The sequence below is a fragment of the Tachypleus tridentatus genome, chromosome 5 (assembly GCF_004210375.1).
Source record: "Tachypleus tridentatus isolate NWPU-2018 chromosome 5, ASM421037v1, whole genome shotgun sequence".
Classification (NCBI taxonomy): Eukaryota; Metazoa; Arthropoda; class Merostomata; order Xiphosura; family Limulidae; genus Tachypleus; species Tachypleus tridentatus.
The window spans coordinates 50,690,060-50,709,964 of NC_134829.1; the positions used below are offsets into that span (position 1 = coordinate 50,690,060).

Here is a 19,905-nt window from a genome sequence, read left to right on the forward strand (position 1 = left end):
AAACAGATCACAATAACCTGAAGTATTGCTGTCCATGTTACAGTTGTTGAAAAGTCCAACATATACAAGGTAAAATATATTTGTTAAAATGGGTGGTTTGGGTTGAGAAAATATGTATGTAGAGGAGCGAACAACATTTAGACCTTCGGTTGTCATTAAGTTCACAAAGATGTAACTGACCAATAGCTGACTACATGTTTGAAGGGGGTTGTGTTACTGAGTGTAGGAATGTAGAGGGCGTGCTTAGAGTTTGGATATATTTATTAATATAGGTATGAAGGTGCTCCTTTGTATTGGTTTATTTTGGGCTCGAGTTGTCGTATAAGTAAGGCTGCTGGGTGTTTTCTATGGTTATGTTGTGTTTATTTGGTCTGCAGTGTTTAAAATGTCTGAAGGTGACATTTTGTGTTTTTTGAATCTGGTTTCCATTTTTCTACTTGTTTGCCCAATATAGAAGTCGTGGCAGTTATTGTATTTTATAAATAATTTTGGTATAGTGTTTGTCAGTGTAGGTTTTACAAAATATAAACCTCAATTTTGTGCCTGGTTTTTGAATAAATTTGGTATTAACTGGAATGTCATATTTTGTTACTAGTTTTTGCCAAATGTTGGTTATTTTTCTGCTGATGTCGGGAATATATGGTATGCAGCAGTATATGGTTTCGTGATTTTTTGATTCGTGAGATATATTTAATTTTGTTGGTTGATTTTGCTTTCTGTCTAGGTGTGTGCGTATAATGTTTTCTATGGTTTGTGGAGGAAACTTATTGATGTTGATGAAGTATTGTTCTATTTTGTCTAATTCATTATCACTGATTATATACAAGGTAAGTTAACCTGAAGTATTGCTGCTCCATATTACAATTGTTGAAAAGTCCAGCATATGTAAGGTTAGTTAACCTGAAGTATTGCTGCACCATGTTACAGTTGTTGAAAAGTCCAGCATATGTAAGGTAAGTTAATCTGCAGTATTGCTGCACCATGTTACAGTTGTTGAAAAGTCAAACATATATAAGGTAAGTTAATCTGCAGTATTGCTTCCATATATTACATTTGTTATAAAGTCCTAGATATACAAGATTAGTTAAACCCTAATAAAACTCTTCCATCAGACAGTAAATGGCTTCCATAACTAAATACTTCGAGAGAAATTAACATCATGGGTACAACTGGCACATGAACTTGAGAAAAATAAGGATTTTGCAAATAAGACCTTAAGAAAAACATTTTATATGACATGAAATATATTTAACACAGGAGAGCAAGATACGTGGCATTTGAATAACACATGCGTAGTTGTTATTCAAATATGGTAATGTAACACCTTAATATTTGGCAACTGTTTCAGACAACAGAAAGGTAACTTGTAAACATTCAATTACTATTTTAGTAAGTGTTATAAATTTAACTTTTTGGTTGGTATCCTAGGGTCCATGTAACATTATGGCTGATAAATGTTTTCCTTTATAAAGTAACATAATAAATTTGTTTGGCAGGTGTTCTTACAAGGTGATGTTGAACTTAAACAATGAAACATTATTCATGAATACAAGTCCAAAACTTACTTTAATCTTGCCAACATTTTAGTAAGTGTTTTGAATACATACAACAACATTCTTTTCCAAGACAGAAGAAACACACAGCAGTGGTATTATTTTATTGACAACAGTATCTTTATTCTCAGCACAGAAAAAAATTATAATTAATTTCAAGTAAACAACCCAATCTTTGATCTGTAGTGATAATAAATAACTGTATTTCAATGACCAGTGGACATTGTATATTGATATAACAAAAATATAATTTTTCATAAGAAAACAATTTCATCAACTGAAGATTATCACTGATGGATAAACAAAGAAGATAAAACAAAAATATATATTAATTAGTGAACAATTGACAATAGTTGGATAACTGAAAATGAGTGAACAATTTGGTTTGATTTAACAATGAAAAACTTATTTTTTCAATCAGTTACTTTTTTGATATTATTAACAAAATTACATTTTCTTGTCGATCAGTTAAAAAATGAATTCATTGAGAAGTCTTCTATTCCAGTTTTAATATGTTTTCATTTGTGACTTCTTACTAAAACAGCTGAAGAGAAACAGTAGATAGGATAGAAAGTCACAAATAAAAATAAATATTTAAACTGGAAAAGAAGACTTTCTATATGAAAGCTGTTTACCGAATTAATATCAATGTTTACAACTTGGTCCTAAGCCTATAAAGGTAGAGAACCACTAGATTAAACAATCTAATAGCTTGACTGAGTCACTAATGACACTCAAGTTGGAAAATGTTTATTCTTACAAACAATATTCGATCTTTGGTTTGTCACAAACAATAAACAACAAAGCATGTAACAATTAAACTGTTACACTGGATGAAGAATATAGTTTATAAATGTGTTTAATGTTTATCTATAAATGTGTTTAATGTTTATGTATAAATGTGTTTAACTGTTTATGTATAAATGTGTTTAATGTTGATGTATAAATGTGTTTAATGTTTATGTATAAATGTGTTTAACTGTTTATGTATAAATGTGTTTAATGTTTATGTATAAATGTGTTTAACTGTTTATGTATAAATGTGTTTAACTGTTTATGTATAAATGTGTTTAATGTTTATGTATAAATGTGTTTAATGTTTATGTATAAATGTGTTTAATGTTTATGTATAAATGTGTTTAATGTTTATGTATAAATGTGTTTAATGTTTATGTATAAATGTGTTTAATGTTTATGTACTTGTCATGTCAGTTCCTTCCTTCTTGATTATCATTGTCTCCACTTCCACTCCCTGAGCCCAGGTCCTAAAATTAAAAAAAAACTTCAGTTTCTTTTCACAATTTATCAGAGTGGAATACACCTGTTAATATTCAATATATTAAAAAAAAGAAAGATGAAGAATTATTTCAGATTTTTCTGCATATTTCATGTTGAAATAATGTTAAATATTTGCTGTTTTTATCATGATATTTTTATGCAGAATGTATAAACATAATGCTATAACATGTTAATTTATTTCTAAGTATGCAATTTAAAAGTAATTTTTAGAAAATACAATTGTTTGTGCTGTGACTAGTGTTTTTCTCTTCAGAAAGAATGGATGGAATTTTGTAATTCATTGTGGTCATGGAAGATACTGTCAATCACAGCAGACCATATGCCTCACATCTTTATGAATGATTTTGCTTTTATAACTATATTTTGAAGAGAAAGTGAAACGACCATAGTATCTTAAAGAGCAGAAAATCCATACTACGATTCAAATAAACAAAAGTTGAGTATGTTATGTTTTTTGTTTTGTGAATTTCACGCAAAGCTACTTAAGGACTATCTGCGCTAGCCGTCCCTAATTTAGCAGTATAAGACTAGAGGGAAGGCAGCTAGTCATCACTACCCACTGCCAACTCTTGGGCTACTCTTTTACCAACGAATAGTGGGATTGACTGTCACATTATAATGCCCCCACAGCTGAAAGGGTGAGCATGTTTGGTGTGACCGGGATTCGAACCTGTGACCCTCAGATTACGAGTCAAACGCCTTAACACGAGTATGTTATGTTAAAACAAGTTTGTATATGCAAGTTATATTCTCATACATTAGACAGATTATGAAAAGAAGCAGGGAGATGTGGTATAGTTTGGGCATAACAACATTACAGCATATAGAAAATAACTGAAAATAACTTCTCTCACTCTCTTTCGTGTGAGTGCGTGGTTGATTTTATACTGAGCTGTGAAATGGAGTTGAACATGTGAATTAGATCTGTATCCATCAATGATCCTGAAACGTATTCAAATAATTGCAAAAATATTATTTACTGAAAATTCTGAAGTAATAGCACAGTCATTTATTTGTTTACTATTTTAGCTAGGATCCTATAGTGATGCTTCATAACTAAACTAATCTTTTTTGTTGTGTATATCTGTTTTTGAATGATGGGCTTGCAGTAATTATATAATTGTATTAGAATATTTGATGAATCATGTTGTAATTTATTATTAATTATACTATTAATTTATTAAAAAAAAAGATGTGTTTTGACTATAAAAATTCAGGATTACATAAATATTAATAACATATGCATATAGAAACTATTTCATTCTATTTAAAAAGTCTCTAAACACAGGATGGGAACGACTGTAAGACCACTATTATTTTACTGATGTTTAGTTACTGGACTCAATGTAGTAAAAACAAAAGAGCTGAGTATTGAAGCTACTACATTATTTTAGGGATGCTATATTTAGTAAACAGGAAAACAAAACACTAATTCAAGGTTACTGACTACAGGACTGAAGAAACAAGTACCTTCATAAACTAAAATACTATTCTAACTTTTATGTATTTTAAGACTGATGAAATATATAGGCTTAGAGGCTATTATGCTATTTCAAGGTTACATATTTTGGATTCAAAGAAATAAGTTCACACAGTTTTTAATAGTTTTGGAGTAAAAATAGACAACATTAGAAGCTTATACATTCATCAATGCAATAAATTATACATATTTCTTTGTTTAAGAGCTAATCAATATTGGTAATATAGTTATGCAAGTCTAGTGTAGATTTTGTATGTATCCATTTTCAGAGCATATTTCTGTTCTAGCTTTCAATTATTAGTTTTTTCACAATGTAGATTTAAATCAGAATGCAAGTTTAAACTTGTTAAAAGTTTGCATTATTGTTGTTTTTCCTCAAACTTTTTAGTCCAGTTGGCAAATATTTAAACTGCTCTTTGAAAGATAACACACGTTAAGTCCACTGAATCTTCTTCTTAAAAAATCTAACCACAAAACTAAAAGCAATCACAGTGTGGTAAAATGAACCATTTTGAAGAGTACTGCTATTCTAGAATACAAGAAAATATCTACCACAAAACCAAAACACAACATACATAAAGTGCATGCCAGTAATCACATTATAAAAATAGAATCTGCAATTCATCTAGTTTTAAAGACATTTTTACACTGTTTCCATTGATCAACCCTAGCAACCATTCATTAAATTACATATCCAAAACACCTCACTTCAGAAAACAGTGGACTGACTTTGAAGCAAATGGAAACTGATATTATTGCCTACAACAAATTAAAACTACATACTTTAAAAAATCAAATTTGGTCTGCATGGTTCTTCTGCTGATAAGAATATTTAACACCACAGTCAGCTTTGAAGGAGAAACTTTCCGACTTTCGTTACAGCAAAAAGAAGTTGTGGTTCCTTATTAAGCTGCAAGGTAAGCTATTGACCTTGAGGTAACTGTCTATTTGAAAATACATTTTCTGTTCAGGAAAATATTAACTTCCAATACAATATCTTACCTCTGCTTATAAAAAAGCTAAAATCCCACATTGAATATGAGAATATGATAATCTTTGAGAAAACATCCAAAGGAAGACCATGAGTTGTGGAAGAGTGAAAAAAATCAAACCAGTGGGAGACCACACCACTTCTGAGTCAGGTATACTTCTTGCCCTATAGGAATTTTTCACTAAAACTTAAAGGGCAGAAACACGGAGGGTCACTAAAATATTACAGACCATAAATAATTGGTTGTTTGATTTGGTGTTTTATACAAAACAACCAGGCTATCTGCTCCAAACATCCAGTAAAAGTTAAAATTAAAGTATATTTAGTAAAATTCAAAAAAAGGAAATTAAGGTAAAACAAAACAAAGTTGAAAAAAAAAGCATAAAACCAATGTTTACATCCAGTCTACAGCAGTAATAGAAAAACTACAGTAATACATGTTGTAAAGGACTTTTGTAGCATAACTGTAATTATCATAACTCACCAGGAAGACTGACAGGTAAGTACAAAAACCACTGTCAGTCACCTGAAATTGGCCTTTCAGTCCTGGTTCCGAGATATTTGACGTTATGGCCATTTTCAGAAAGTAAAGTAATAAAAGTTTTAAAGGACTTGTAGCAAAATTTTAATTATAATTCACCAAGATGATTATCAAGCAGTTCAAAAGGCAGCAATAGTCACCTAAAGTTGACCTTTCCAGTCCTGGTTTCAAGTTATTTGATATTATGGCCATTTTCTAATTTCAACAGAAAATGTCAAAAATCGTGCCGTCATTGAGAGTCATAATGAAAGCAAGAAAGTAAAATGTGTCTTATTGTGACCTGAGTGATACACAGACTACACATTGGTGCATCAATTCCAAATAAAAGAAAAAACTGTGACCAATGCATAGTTTAGTTAGAACAACTTCCTCTTTCTGATCCTTATGAAAGCAAGACAGTCCAATGTAGGGTTTTATTTGGAAAAGTTAGTTTTCACATTGCTCACTCCAAGTCGATTGCCAATAGGCACAGGGCTGAGGCTTGAATACAGGACCATAGTCCATGTATGAAACAGGCACAGCAGTGATAGTGTCAGAGCAAATAGGTTTAACTACAGTGTCAGTGAGCTCATTCCTGCAAATACCAACGTGGCTTGGTATACAGAAAAACTTGATAGAAGTAGATGTTAAAGAGAAATGGGCCAGTCAGTTTTGAATATCAGCGAGAACACAGAAGCTGTAGAGGGGATCCTGTGCACAACCACCGAACTGCAACAAACCATGGCTGAGCCCACAGAGTTACATGATTTTGAACCATCTGTATAAATAGGAATGGAAGGATGGTTAGAAAGATGTTCAGCAAATAGCATACAGTATTTCTAATTGGGAGTGTCTGCTTCTCTCAGATGACTTAAAGATAGGTCACATTTGTGGACCATAAGAAGCCATGGTGGGATGGGCTGACCAGTGGATACAGCAATGTTATCCAAGGACAAACCCAATTCATCCAACTCTGACTGGATACGAAGACCAAAAGGATCAATGGCAGATCATCTGTTCTGAAAAAGTATGACCCACCGAGGAAGGAAAACACAACCCCAGGTGGGATCCTTTGGTAATGAATGAAGTTTTGAAGCATATAGTAAAGATAGTTGCAAACAGCAGAGGTGCAAAGAAGGTTCATCATGAGACTCTATGTATAAGCTTTGAACTGGCACCTTCTGCACTTCCCCAATGCAGAGCCAAAGTCCTTGATGATAAATGGGGTCCAGCATCTTTAAGGCTGAGGTCCTGGCAGAGCCATAGACCAGTGATCCATAGTTGAGTTTTGATCAAATAAGAGAATGATATATCTTTAACACAGCTCATCGATCTGCTCCCAAGAGGTGGAAGAGAGGACATGAAGGATGTTAAGTGCTCTTGTAAATTTGACCTGTAGCTGCTTGATGTGTGGTATAAAGATCAGCTTACAGTCAAAGATAAGCCCCAAGAACTCTGTTTCAGGGACCACAGGCAACACAACTTCACTGAAACGGAGTTCAAGATCAGGGTGAATAACCTGTTGGTGGCAAAAGCGCATGCAAAAAGTTTTAGAGAGACAGAAGTTAAAGTTGTTTGCTATAATCCACTTCAGTAAATGACTGAGGGCAGTCTGTAGCTGCTACTCAACATACCTCATGTTTGACGACTGACATGAGCTGTGAAAGTCATCGACATAGGGTCTGTTTGCAACAGTGAGAGGGAGTTGTTTGGTAATGGCATTAATCTTTATACTGAAAAGTGTGATACTCAAAACATAGCCCTGAGGTAAAGTGTCAAACCCAATTGAACTTGGAATCTCTTGTCCATTAAAAAAATTTTTAATAAAAATGGGCAAATGTCCATGTAACCCATACATATGGAGGTCTTGCAAAATGCCATACCTCCATGTTGTATCATAAGTCTTCTCATTGTCAAAGAATATTGATACAAGATGTCATTTGAGAAAGGCTCTTTGATTGATGTTAAGTCGAATCAGGATGTCCATGGTACAGCGCTGTCATCAGAACTCACACTGAGTGAGTGAGAGGAGGTCGTTTGATTTGAGGAACCAAACGAAACGAGCATTAACCATCTTCTCTTAGGTCTTACAGAGACAGATCATCAAAAAAATTGGACAGTAGTTTGAAGGAATCTTGGGAAGATTGAGAAAGGGGCAGAATTATATTGCTCACTGACCTTTCAAATCTTGTCCAATATGACTTTGGAACTGGTGGTAGAAGATATGATAGTTGTGAACTTAGTCCAAGATTCTTTCTGGCTTTGTCATCTTACCCACCAAGCATGTGCCTGCTGGAAAGCAATGCAGTTCGAGAGTGTTGGATAGCTACAGAAAGTATACCAGGCCCGTTTATGAACCTTCCATATGATGTGGCAGGCAGGATTCCACCACGGATGAGGATATCGTGGAAAATGTGCAAAGGTTTTAGGAATATATTGAACAGTTGCTTGCTTGTAAAATACAGTCAGTTACTGCTGCCATACAGTCATCTATTGATGGCTTACAGACAATGGCAGGATCAAGTTCTGTGAGAGCAGTGAAAAAGGGCCAGTTTCCATGATCCAGCTTCCATCGGGGCACCTAGGTCAGGTTGGCATTGATCACAGCCAGTCTCTCCCAGAATGATAGGAAAATAATTACTGCCTTGTGGATTATTGTCAACCCTCTATGAAAAATAGGATAATAGTAAAGGGGAGCAAATTGAGAGATCAATGGCAGTAAAGGACTGACTCGGTGCCTGAAAATATATAGAAGAACCAGTGTTGAGAAGAGAAAGGTTGTAATCAGAGAGCATATATTCTACAGAGTGACCTCTCCTATTAATATCAGCACTTCCCCAGAGGGGATGATGTCCATTAAAGTTCCCCAGGATTAGAAATGGAGACGGCAACTGTTCAACGAGAGCATCAAGGTCTGATTGACCATATGTCTCTCCAAGGGACAGGTAGAGTGAACAAACAGTGATGGTATGACCCAAGGAAACACGGATGGATACGGCCTCCAAGAGTGTGTTGAGTGGCAAAGACAGGGTAGGCACATGATGATCAATCAACAGTATCACCCCTCTATGCACTTGTCCATCACACAGCTTATCATTTCTGTACAAAGAAAACTGCCAAAATGTGACTGTATCAGCAGATTTCAGATATGTTTCCTGTAAGGAAAGACATACAGGATGGTAGGAAGCAATCAGTGTTTCGATGTCATTCAGATTAGAACATAAACCTGGACAGTTCCATTGTATCAAGGTGGCCATTTTTACTTTACTGCCTTTATTTGAGGGAGGTCTATCGACCTCCATGGATCCTGCCCTGGGTCTTTGCTGTTGGAAGAGGATTCCAGTGACTGAGGATGTCAACAAATGATTGTTTTGCATCTTGGGGTGGGAGAAGAAGATGTATCTGAGGAAATGCCTGTACCTGGAACTAAAGGAAGTGGATCTTGGGATTTGTTGGAATATATGTAAGGGACTGAGATGGGTGTTGAAGTTAATTCATCCACTTTTTTAACCATGGAAGTCAAAAGACTTTTCATTTGTTTTAAAAATGATTCTTTTGGAGGCACAGAGAGATCTGTCTGCACTCCCACTGTAGTCGTGGGAGGAAGTGCAGCAGAATATGTCCAAAATGAAGAGGTAGACAGCAACTTTGGAGTCTCAGAATAAGTAATGTTATGAATTGTTTTCAAACACTGCACCTCTTTTTCTTCCAACCATTTAGGGCAAGAACAAAAGTAGGATGGGTGAGAGCCATTGCAATTGTTGCAATGAAGGTCTGTTTCACACTCATAGGAATCGTGGTCCTTGCTACTGCAATGAGCACATGTCAAGGAACCACAACAACTCTGAGTGACCGAACCACTGATGCTGGAAAGATCGAAGGGGGTTTGGAATATATGGCTGTACCCTGCAATTAAGATAACCAGATTTGATGGTGGCAGGTGGATGCAATGATGCAAATGTTAAAAGGAGAATATGGGTTTGCATCATAATTCCATCTTTGTGAGTGGAGACATGTCTCTCTGCACAAACTCCTTCAGTGGAGAAACCAGCAAGAACCTCTGACTCAGGGATGTTCTTCAAATCATTCTCAACAATAACTCCTCATGATGAATTCTAAGTAGCATGAGGAAGAAGCTCAATAGGTATATCTCCAATTGCCTTTGAATGCAAGAGGAGTTCACTATGTCAAGATGTGGATGTTTCCACCAATATGTCACCAGCTCGAAGCTTCTTTACTGATTTTGGAGAGCCAGCAAGTCCCTCTAGTCCCTTTTGAATGAAAAAGGGAGACATCTGCCCTAAACGTTTGTCTGAAAGAGAATGTAGGATAAGAAAATGAGGTACAACAGGTGTTACAGATGTTGAAGATTGCTACTCAGAATCTTAAAGATGCAGTCATTTACCTATGGACTGTTTTTCACTATTTAATTTAAGTTTTTATTTGGAAGATCCATAATAAAAAAAGGAAATTTTGCTGCTCACTGTCCCCACCCACCATGGAGCCCTATGAGAGGATGCACTACAATGTCAAACAAGGACACTGCAGCAAGGCCAGGGTTTCGTGAGCACTATACCCAAACACCAGCCTCAGATACAATGCCCACGACACCTGTTGAGAACATCCAACACTGGCGTTTGGTTGACCCTACCCCAAGTGGACCAGCCGAATGACCCAAGGGGGCCACCCCAAGGCGACCCATGCACAGGAATTCAAGGTCAAAATGGTGTGTTAGGGTTGGACTCCTCAACCACCAGGATCCTCTCCTCCATTTCAAGGGTTGCCATACACGACAAACACATGGGTAGATGTTTAGATCCCAGAGGAGGTAAACTGAAAGAACAGAACCTTCCCTGGGAGGTTCCATCACCACAAACAGGAATCCACCAGAGGGGGACCATAAATGAGAGGTTGACCTAAACTAACACCTGGCAGCATCTGGAATTGTATGTCAGGTCCACAGTGGAAAGAGGATCTTCTACCTTTCACCTCTAAAACAGGTCATGGACAGAAATACGTGCATTAGCACTAAGATCCCATCTCCATACGTATAAACCTTTAACATTACTGACATCGAATCCACCAGCAACCAACATCCATCAGATGGTAGGTAGTAAGGAGAGCTCAGAAGGCAATCATCTCTGGCCTAAAACTTAGCAGTAATGGCAGTTATTTCCAGTCTGCATTAGGAACAGGAAAGCCATCTTTAGACATACAGGTAATTGGATATTTTGTCAAACTTGAAATAAAAACAGATCCACTAGGAAATGACATTCAGCAGAAGTAGGAAGATGAAGAGAGGCATCAAACTGAGAAACATCTCCAGTTCAAAACAATGCAGCATTGCAAATTTATCATCCAGTATAAAGTAGGAGGATGAAGCCAACCAAACACATGAGGACTTACATGGCATGGCTGTGTCCAACCAAATCCTGACCTAACTTGAAACCAATATAAGGAGGATGGTAAAAAGGGGTAATATTGCAGCTGGAGGGACAAACTGCAATATACAGCAGAATGCTACAATCAACATCTGGTGGCATCTAGTAAAAAGGGTGTCATGCCATCAACATCAGCAAACTGCCACCACCCTACTTTCAACTGAGTGATACTGTGCTTCACTCACGAGGACTAGCCTCCATGGTCCAACACCACAGTGACTAGAAATTGAGAGGTAGCAAGGACTCTCATACTACAGAATCTGAGACAATGGAGTAAGTGATTTTAATATCATATTTTGCAAAACAGAGCTACTATATTAATGGAGTCAATCAACCAACAATTAGTGGTGTATGGAATCATACATGAGATCCATGATAGGAAGAACCTGAATGCCATGGAGTAATACAGAACTTCTTTACTATGTAAGTCTATGAGTGTACAGTCTGGAATGAAGCAAAAGATCAGAAGATACATCTACGATTGATCCTTCAGAGCACCCCATCTCAGCAGTGTGCATAGCATGATCCTGTGATGTGTTATATTGTTTCAAGTACAATAATCAATAGATGATTATCAAATGGAGTCAATTAACCAACACCTGGTAGCATCTGGATTTGTTCATCAGGTTTATGGTATGAAATGTCCCAATGTTATGGTTGTCTAGCATGGTCAAAGGATCTACCATGCAGATTTGATGCTGGGTATACTTGGTCAGGCAGTACTTGCTGCAGAGCAGAAACCATAAAGTATGAGCAGGAGCCTCCTGTATAGGAGAAAAAAAAAGACACTGAGTACTCACCAGTCACAGAGAAACAGAAGTGTGTAAAATGGCAACTGAAGGTGTGAACAGAACATTAAATGGCCACAGGTTATAGATGACAAGATGTAAAGGTATACAGTGTAGTCTACATATCCATGCTGATGATGACCTCAAAAGGCAGGCAAGGACATGGTTAGATGATTGATCTGATGAAAAAAAAACATGAAAAAGGCAACAGTAATCTAGAAAAAGGGAATAATATGCCAGATGAATGCAATCCATATGGGTAATGGAAGAAAACTAACATAAACTGGCAGAATTTCAATCAATAAACAAATGAATACAGTAACCAAGAAAGGGAAAAGTGTATGTCATGTACCATAGGAATACCCTGACCAGGCATAGTAGGTAAATAAGGATATGAACTGTGATAAAGAGGGAAGGGAGTGAAAGAGGAATTACCCTCTCAGACAGTTGATGTTTTGGACAGAAAGAAAAGGTCAGGAAAGAGTTAAACATCAGACTTAAGGAACAATATACAACAAATGTATATTGTAAGAACATAAAAACAATGGTGACCACATGCAACAAACCACAAAAAGAAGGACTTACACAAAAGGTGATATAACAAGTAAGACAATAAAGGCTCAAATGGAAGGTGTGTAAGAGCATGAAAGACGACAAAGTAAAAGAAACAAAATCAAAATTTTCAAAATTAATGAGGAAAATCAATCACATTTTAACAGTAAGACTGCTAATTGAGAAATGATTAACAGGTGCATTATTAAAGAGGGTGCTAGTTACAATAGTATTAGTGTTGCACTCCTACTGGAGGAGAGTTACTGCATGATAGTTTACATGAAAATATGCAGAAAGAAGTGGGAGTTACATGGCCTAGTCAAGAGCAAAACATTTGTGCCGATGGAGGGCAATACTAATGGAGAAAACTTTTTGTGGTAGGAGGCAGAATGTCATATCAGAAATTTTCTGTCTGTCTGAAAGTAAACTGATATGCTTTTACTATTGTCACAAACCACTAGAATTCATACTTAGAAAAAGTACAAGTGAAAGCACTGTACATTACAATTGCAGCCTTACAATTTTAATGTGCTTCTCAAAACTGGTAGGGGTGAAATATCAAAACATCCACGATTTCCATAGGTCTTACAAATATGCACATTTTTAAGAAAACCATTACAGTTATCCATTCATAAGGCAAACCACAGCATTTTCGAAATTTTGGAAACTGCAGAGTTAATGCCAATTCCACCACCAGTGATACACGTCTTTCAACATATAGATTATAATGCTTTTAAGTGTATGCCCCCATTAGAATGATGCACCATTTAATAAAATTAACTATAAAGTCAAGGTATGCATAAAGTAAATATGCAGACTATCACACAGCCCTCTGATACAGAGCTAGAGCAGTGTAATTCACTACCAGAGCTGTAGAGAAAAGTTGGTAGCACTTTAATAACAAGAAGTGCAACAGGAACATATCATGGCCACTCACACTGACCATGAACAAGGAGGACAAAGAGCATCCTGCCAAGAAAGGACACTGGACTGTTTGGGATATCAACTGATCAACAATCCCTACATCCAAGGAATTAACCTTTAACATAAAACAAATTGTCTTCAAATTACTGGAAAAAGTTGAAGTGTCAAATCTCAGTTTACTTCAAGATATAAATTGAAGTGATGGTTGAAACAAGAGAACAGCAGGTTTGAAATTGTTTTTGATTGTTTTTTAGAGAAAGAAGAGATGTATAGTTGCAATTAATTTATTTATATAAATGCAATCCAGTCCAGGTTGTATATGTAGTTTTTATTCTTCTAAAAAAAAAACATTCTCTAGTTCCAGAGTTTAGTTACTAGTTGCATGGGAAGTAAGCTGCCAATATGTTAAAGTTTAATAAAACTGTGTTTCGGTTTCTTTTTCATTTTACAAAGTCTAGAGTTGTGGTATGCAATAAAAATTGTGTTTTAATTTTTGATTTTTTGAATGCAAAAATATTTAAAAACAACTAACTTAAATTATTAAGTAACATAATGTGTAAAATACTGTTCGGAAGCTGCTACAAAACAAGAGGACATGATGTTACAAGTATGTTACAACATGTGAATCTCTTAAACTTTCAAAAAAGTGAAAATTTTCAGCTCTTCATTTGTAATGTGAGATTTTATCCAAGTATTATAACAAAATGCATCATGTAAGGTTCTAGAAAGTTAAATTTAAGTAACTCAATAACTGTAGTCTCCAAATATCTTTGCTATATTTTTGAAAACTGTGTGATATAGTTTACACAAATATACTAAAAGAAAGTTCAAAGCTGCCATACCGGTAATTCTGTTTTGGGCCTAGCATCAGGACACACATTATCTGTAAAATTAAAATATTATTTTGTTAAGTAACATGTTCAACACTGTAACTAGGTGGGTTATTAGTTTATAAATATATTACAAAGTTTAAACTGCTGAGAAAAAAAAAATTATCTTGAAATTTTAAGGTAACTAAATATATAAATTTGAAAAATAACAAATTTAATTTTAAAATACTTACAAAACATTTTAGCATTTATGTGTCTCAGGTATACTTCAAGTTCTTTGCCTGTGCATTTTTTTCCATGTCTTTTTGGAGTTGGATTATCACAAACACGATGTCTTTTGGCTACATTCTCGGTACATTTCCAGGGAGACCAGTTTGCCCAACCACCATCAGCTATGTGTATATAATATTGTATTAGTTTCAGAAAATGTAAATTTTACATGTTCTTCATAAAATATTTACACTAAATCATGTCTTGGTGTCTCAACCACATCCAAGTTTTGAACATTTTTGTCATTTGTTTTCTAACAGTGAAAAAACATAAGATACTAAATTGAAGTTATTACTGGTATATATACAATTAAGTTTTTGTAGAATAACATTCAATGTTCATGAATACTGTCCATGTTCATGCAAAATAAATCATTAGTAGTTAAATATTGTAGATATTTATACACTGTAAAACAGTAAAATAGAAAGTGGTTAACACTGATTACTTTTTAAATTAAGATATTAGTCAAATATATTTTTGCTATATCAAACTAAATTACACGTGAACAAAATAGCTATCCTGAAAAATCTAATATTTTAGTTTACAACACTGTCATGCATTTTAAATATCATAATATTACATTCACATGATATAGTATATTCTAAGCATAATCTATACTACATCTGCAGTATCCTCTTTGATTCTAAGCACATCTCCAGTATTACATTTATAGTATCCTTATAGGACCTAAGAATATGTAATATAACACATTTAACTGGCAATTAAAGAAACCCAAAAGTCTAAGCATGAGAATATGAGAGACTTTTCTGTGAAGCAAAAAGATCACATTCCAACATTATCAGTTTTATTTTTCAATTGTAACTTTTTATCTTGTGAGTCATGCATTTATATGGGCAGATTCTTTACAGTAGGTGTCTGCGACTTGTTTGTGATAAATTTAAACAATAAGTGAAAAGTACACAATCAACTCTTCTTAAAATAATATATTTATATGAAACATATGTACAAGAATATGTTTCACTACTGATTATCACAGCTGAAAACAGATAATTGTTTGTTTTTTTGTCAAAGTCCACACAGGCAGGTTTAATTATTTTTGAACACCCTTTGACAAGACAAATTATTCTCCTCTATTTCACTTTAGAAATCACCCATTACAGATAAACTGACAATCTCACAGTATAACCTTACTTTTGTTTCAATTAACTTACTTTTGTTGACACATAAGTAAGATGGGAATCAAAAATCTAGAAATGTTTAGCCCTCTAATAATATTAAATATAATCGAAAGGCTGCAAATAAGATAATTTCAAAGACATTACAAATGTCTAGTAAAACAATTAGATGATGTACACAATGTACGACTGTTACAGTTACATAACAAATTTCATCATAACTGTAGCTTTTAAAATCATTTGTAACATAATTTTGAAAACTGAATAATCAGTAAATATTAGATCACTAAATAAAACAGTCTTTAAAACCCAACACCATGTTTTCCAGACATTATTTAAATGTTTTACAGAATCAATCATGTTTATAAGTTCACAGAGGTTTATAGAACAGTCAGTATTAGGTAATTAGTTGTATAATACATGAGCTGCCAACTAGCTGAAAGTCCTTTTTCACAAATTGTGTACACTGAGATAAACATTTTATCTAATTCTCAAACTATATAAAAACCTTAACCTACTTGAGCAGTTTTCTGGTTCCAAACATGCTCCACTCCTTTGTACAAACTGTCCCTTACACATCTTTCCTCCATATTGTGGAGAGGGATTATTACAACTCCTGTATCGAAATTCATTACCCATCTTCTGCTTGCAATTAGAAGCAGTACATTGATGCCAGTCTGTCCATTGAGACCACATGCCATCTCCTAAGATGATTAAACAACAACAAAAAAGTACTGGTTAGATTTGCTGTTTAGTCAGTAAAGACTGGTAGTTAATATACTAAAAGGCACTAAAACTTCACAGTTACAAGTAGTGCTGGTCACATTAGCCACAATGTTTGTATTAAGCTGATTGGTGGTGAAAGACCAGAATCTTTGGATCAGGAAAATATAAACTGAAGCTAATGATTAGTAATAAACAGCATCTTTATGTAAATTCATGTTAGAATCTGGTGTATTAGATACCTGCAAAGAAAATTAGCCAAATTAATAATTCTTTTGTAAAAGTGAAGGGGAAGATAACAAAAGTAGTTCATGAAATTAATTATTGTATTCTCAAGACAGCTGGTATAGGTACTAAAACTTCAATTAAAATAAACTACAGAAAAACGTGTTGACCTTCTTGGGTCATTTTCAGGTTAAAGTAATTATTATAATGATAGTTTTTTAATTGAGTTGAACAATTACATATATAAATTATGATAAAGTAAGACAATTGTTCATTATGTTTCTCTGATAGATTAAAGAAAGAACATAATTAAAACTTTAAATAAATGATTCACGTCATTCACTTTTGAGTGGCCTAAGAGACTGTACTATTATTACAATATAATAACTCAAGTAAAACTAAAACTGATGAAGTGTATATGATGTTAAATTGTTAAAAATAAGAAAAAGGAGAAACAGCAAATGTCACTCAAGAATGGTGAATACAATTCTTCAATTTCAGGAACTAAGATCAAAAGATTTACTAGTAAAAACAGTAATCCCATGAATACACTTTACTGGTTTTCAGAGAATGTGGTCCATAGAGTTACCAGCAAAGAAAATTACTTCAGAGAGTTTTATAAAAGATTAGTTACTGATTCTATGCATAAACTATTTTTATTTTTGGTAAATAAGATCCAGAGAATGCTTTATCACGTTTCTAAACACAGTATACAATAAATCTCACCAACAAAGACACAAAGAATATGGTCCAATCACAGTATATAACAAAACGTATCTTATGATCTTAGACCACAAAAAGGACAAGTTAAATGGCCAAGACAATTAAATTCAGTCTCTAAAGAGATGAAATAAACAAATTAGTTCTATTTGAACATGATACTCAACTTTTCAAAAGTAACAACTGGTTGAGTGACAAGAAAACAACATTTATGGTACCTTTTGGTACAAATACAGTTAGTTGGTTATTGTTTCAAAAAGAAAAGTTGTCTTTATCATTCACGTGCAGATTCCTTTTCTGAATTACACAATGTAGATACTTAAAAAAGAAATTCTTTTAATATAATTATAGCTTGTTTGTTTTGAATTTTGTGCAAAGCTGTGCTAACTGTCCCTAGTTTAACAGTATAAGACTAGAGGGAAGGCAGTTGATCATCACTGCCCATTGCCAACTCTTGGGCCACTCTTTTTACCAACAAATAGTGAGAGTGGCTGTCACATTATAATGCCCCCCAGCCGAAAAGGCGAGCATGCTTGGAGTGACAGGGATTCAAACCCGCAACCTTTGGATTATGAGTCAAGTGCCTTAGCCACCTGGCCATGCTGGGTCTGTAATTATAGTTTCCTCTGTTTCTCACCTTCTAATCTTAATGTAACACACACAAAATTAGTGCTACTAATCTGTTACGTTTACTGCAGATAGAAAATATTGATTAAATATAAGATTTTTACTTAAACATAATACAACCTTCCTACAGAATTGTTTCAGAGAAAGTTTTTGAGCAATTAAATTATGGTTGCACATATGTTATTAATGTGAAGCTCTCTCAATAAGCATATTTTTGATATTATTTTGTTAATTGTAGCACTTTCTCAATCATACAGGAACTAACTGCTGCCTCAATTGTTTCTTTCATGTCTTAAAACATCAAATAACTTTACCTAAGGTACACAACAACTGTGAAGACTATAAGGCTTAATTATCAAACTGTTACAAAAAAAAAATTTTTTTGTTAAATTCTATTCACGAGGGACCAAGTAAAATGTGAAGATTATCTCTTCTTGAGCCTCACAAATACTGAGAACTACAGGTACAAAAATTAACATCAAACCCCAAGTAGATTACTAGACCAAAAAAGTATATTGAAAAATTCATTACAAAGATAAGTCTTTCCTTGTTATTCTACATCATATTTTTTTTTCAAAATCATTTAGAGTTAACATAGGTGGAGTATCATAATTTTAGTATGGACAATTTTGAAGAAAGAGAAGTAAAAGGTAGTCATTACGTTAAAATCCCCTTAAGTAAGGAGAGAAGCATAGTTATATGATAGTTATACTTATCCTGTAGATCACATACCAAAATATAAAAATATCAAACATAAGCAAACATCTTTCAGGTTGCTAAGTGATTTTTTTTAAAAACATATAGCAGTAATGTAAATCTATGCTAATGTTAAGCCTTACTTGGACAGTGAATGGGTGCTTCGCATTTGATGATCTCCTGCACATTCCCTTTACAAGGCCTCCCTCTGCGACTAGGGGGTGGATTATTACACTCTCGGAAACGTTGACGAATTCCATTATCACAAGTCACAGAGCAGTCACTCCACCTTGACCAAGCTGACCATTGACCATGAACTTTAAAAAATAAACCAGTTAATATACTTTTTTTTTGCATATCAGAAAATCTATGGGAGCTATAAGAAACAAAACCATTAGAAATCAAATAATCACAAGACTACTGGAAATAATCTGCAATATACCTTTAAATCTTTCAAATAAGCCGTAGTTTTTCACAGAAAAATCTACCTAGAAACATAATTATTGACTACATACATTTTGTTCATTTGTTGATGATGACAAAGTTGTACAATGGGTCATCTGTATCAAAACCTGATATTTACCATTAAGAGAACAAAAACGTTTTTTTTTTGTTGATAGGCCCAAAGCCACACAATGCAGTAGGTTCACTGAACAGGATGTCCACAAGTTATTCATCATGAAGTTGTATTGAATCTTTAAATAACCAAATCCGGGGAAAATAAGATACTGGATGCAAAATAATGCACAAGATGAACAGTCTTTATTGAATCAAAAAGAAAGTGTGTGCACTTACTACTATTAAACATGGAATGGTTGGTTGCTTCTATTCAATTTTATACCTTAAACTAATAGTATACACAAGATGGAAACTGACTTGGTAAAAGTGGGGTTAAACAGCAATCACAAGCTTCTGAAAGCAGTTTAAAAATAAAATAAATCCTACACAATAAAAGCTCTTGTTACTATTCTGTGACATTTACATACTCTTTTCCATGGGGTGGAATAATGTTTTTTCCAGATGTACAGATTTAGTTTTTATATGTCACTTTTAGACTGCTTTCATACAGCTTCAATGAAGGTTTGTTTTCTATAAAACGAAGTTTGTGTTAAAAAACTTAAATGTAACTT

General features: G+C 34.2%; 1 protein-coding gene across 3 annotated transcripts in view; it reads right to left on the minus strand.

Annotated features, from left to right (window-relative positions):
• Positions 1–1,650: 1,650 nt before the first annotated feature.
• LOC143251153 (properdin-like) overlaps positions 1,651–19,905 on the minus strand; it is a 49,581-nt gene continuing 31,326 nt past the window's right edge. For 2 of the 3 annotated variants that reach the window (XM_076502544.1, XM_076502543.1), the window contains 5 exons: positions 18,919–19,092; positions 16,303–16,488; positions 14,612–14,770; positions 14,391–14,431; positions 1,651–2,818 (listed from right to left, as the gene is read on the minus strand). In XM_076502544.1, the coding sequence (XP_076358659.1) occupies positions 2,762–2,818; positions 14,391–14,431; positions 14,612–14,770; positions 16,303–16,488; positions 18,919–19,092 (617 nt within the window). In that variant the 3' untranslated portion in view covers positions 1,651–2,761. The remainder of the gene's footprint in view (positions 2,819–14,390; positions 14,432–14,611; positions 14,771–16,302; positions 16,489–18,918; positions 19,093–19,905) is intronic. The other variant, XR_013028522.1, reaches the window with a different exon arrangement.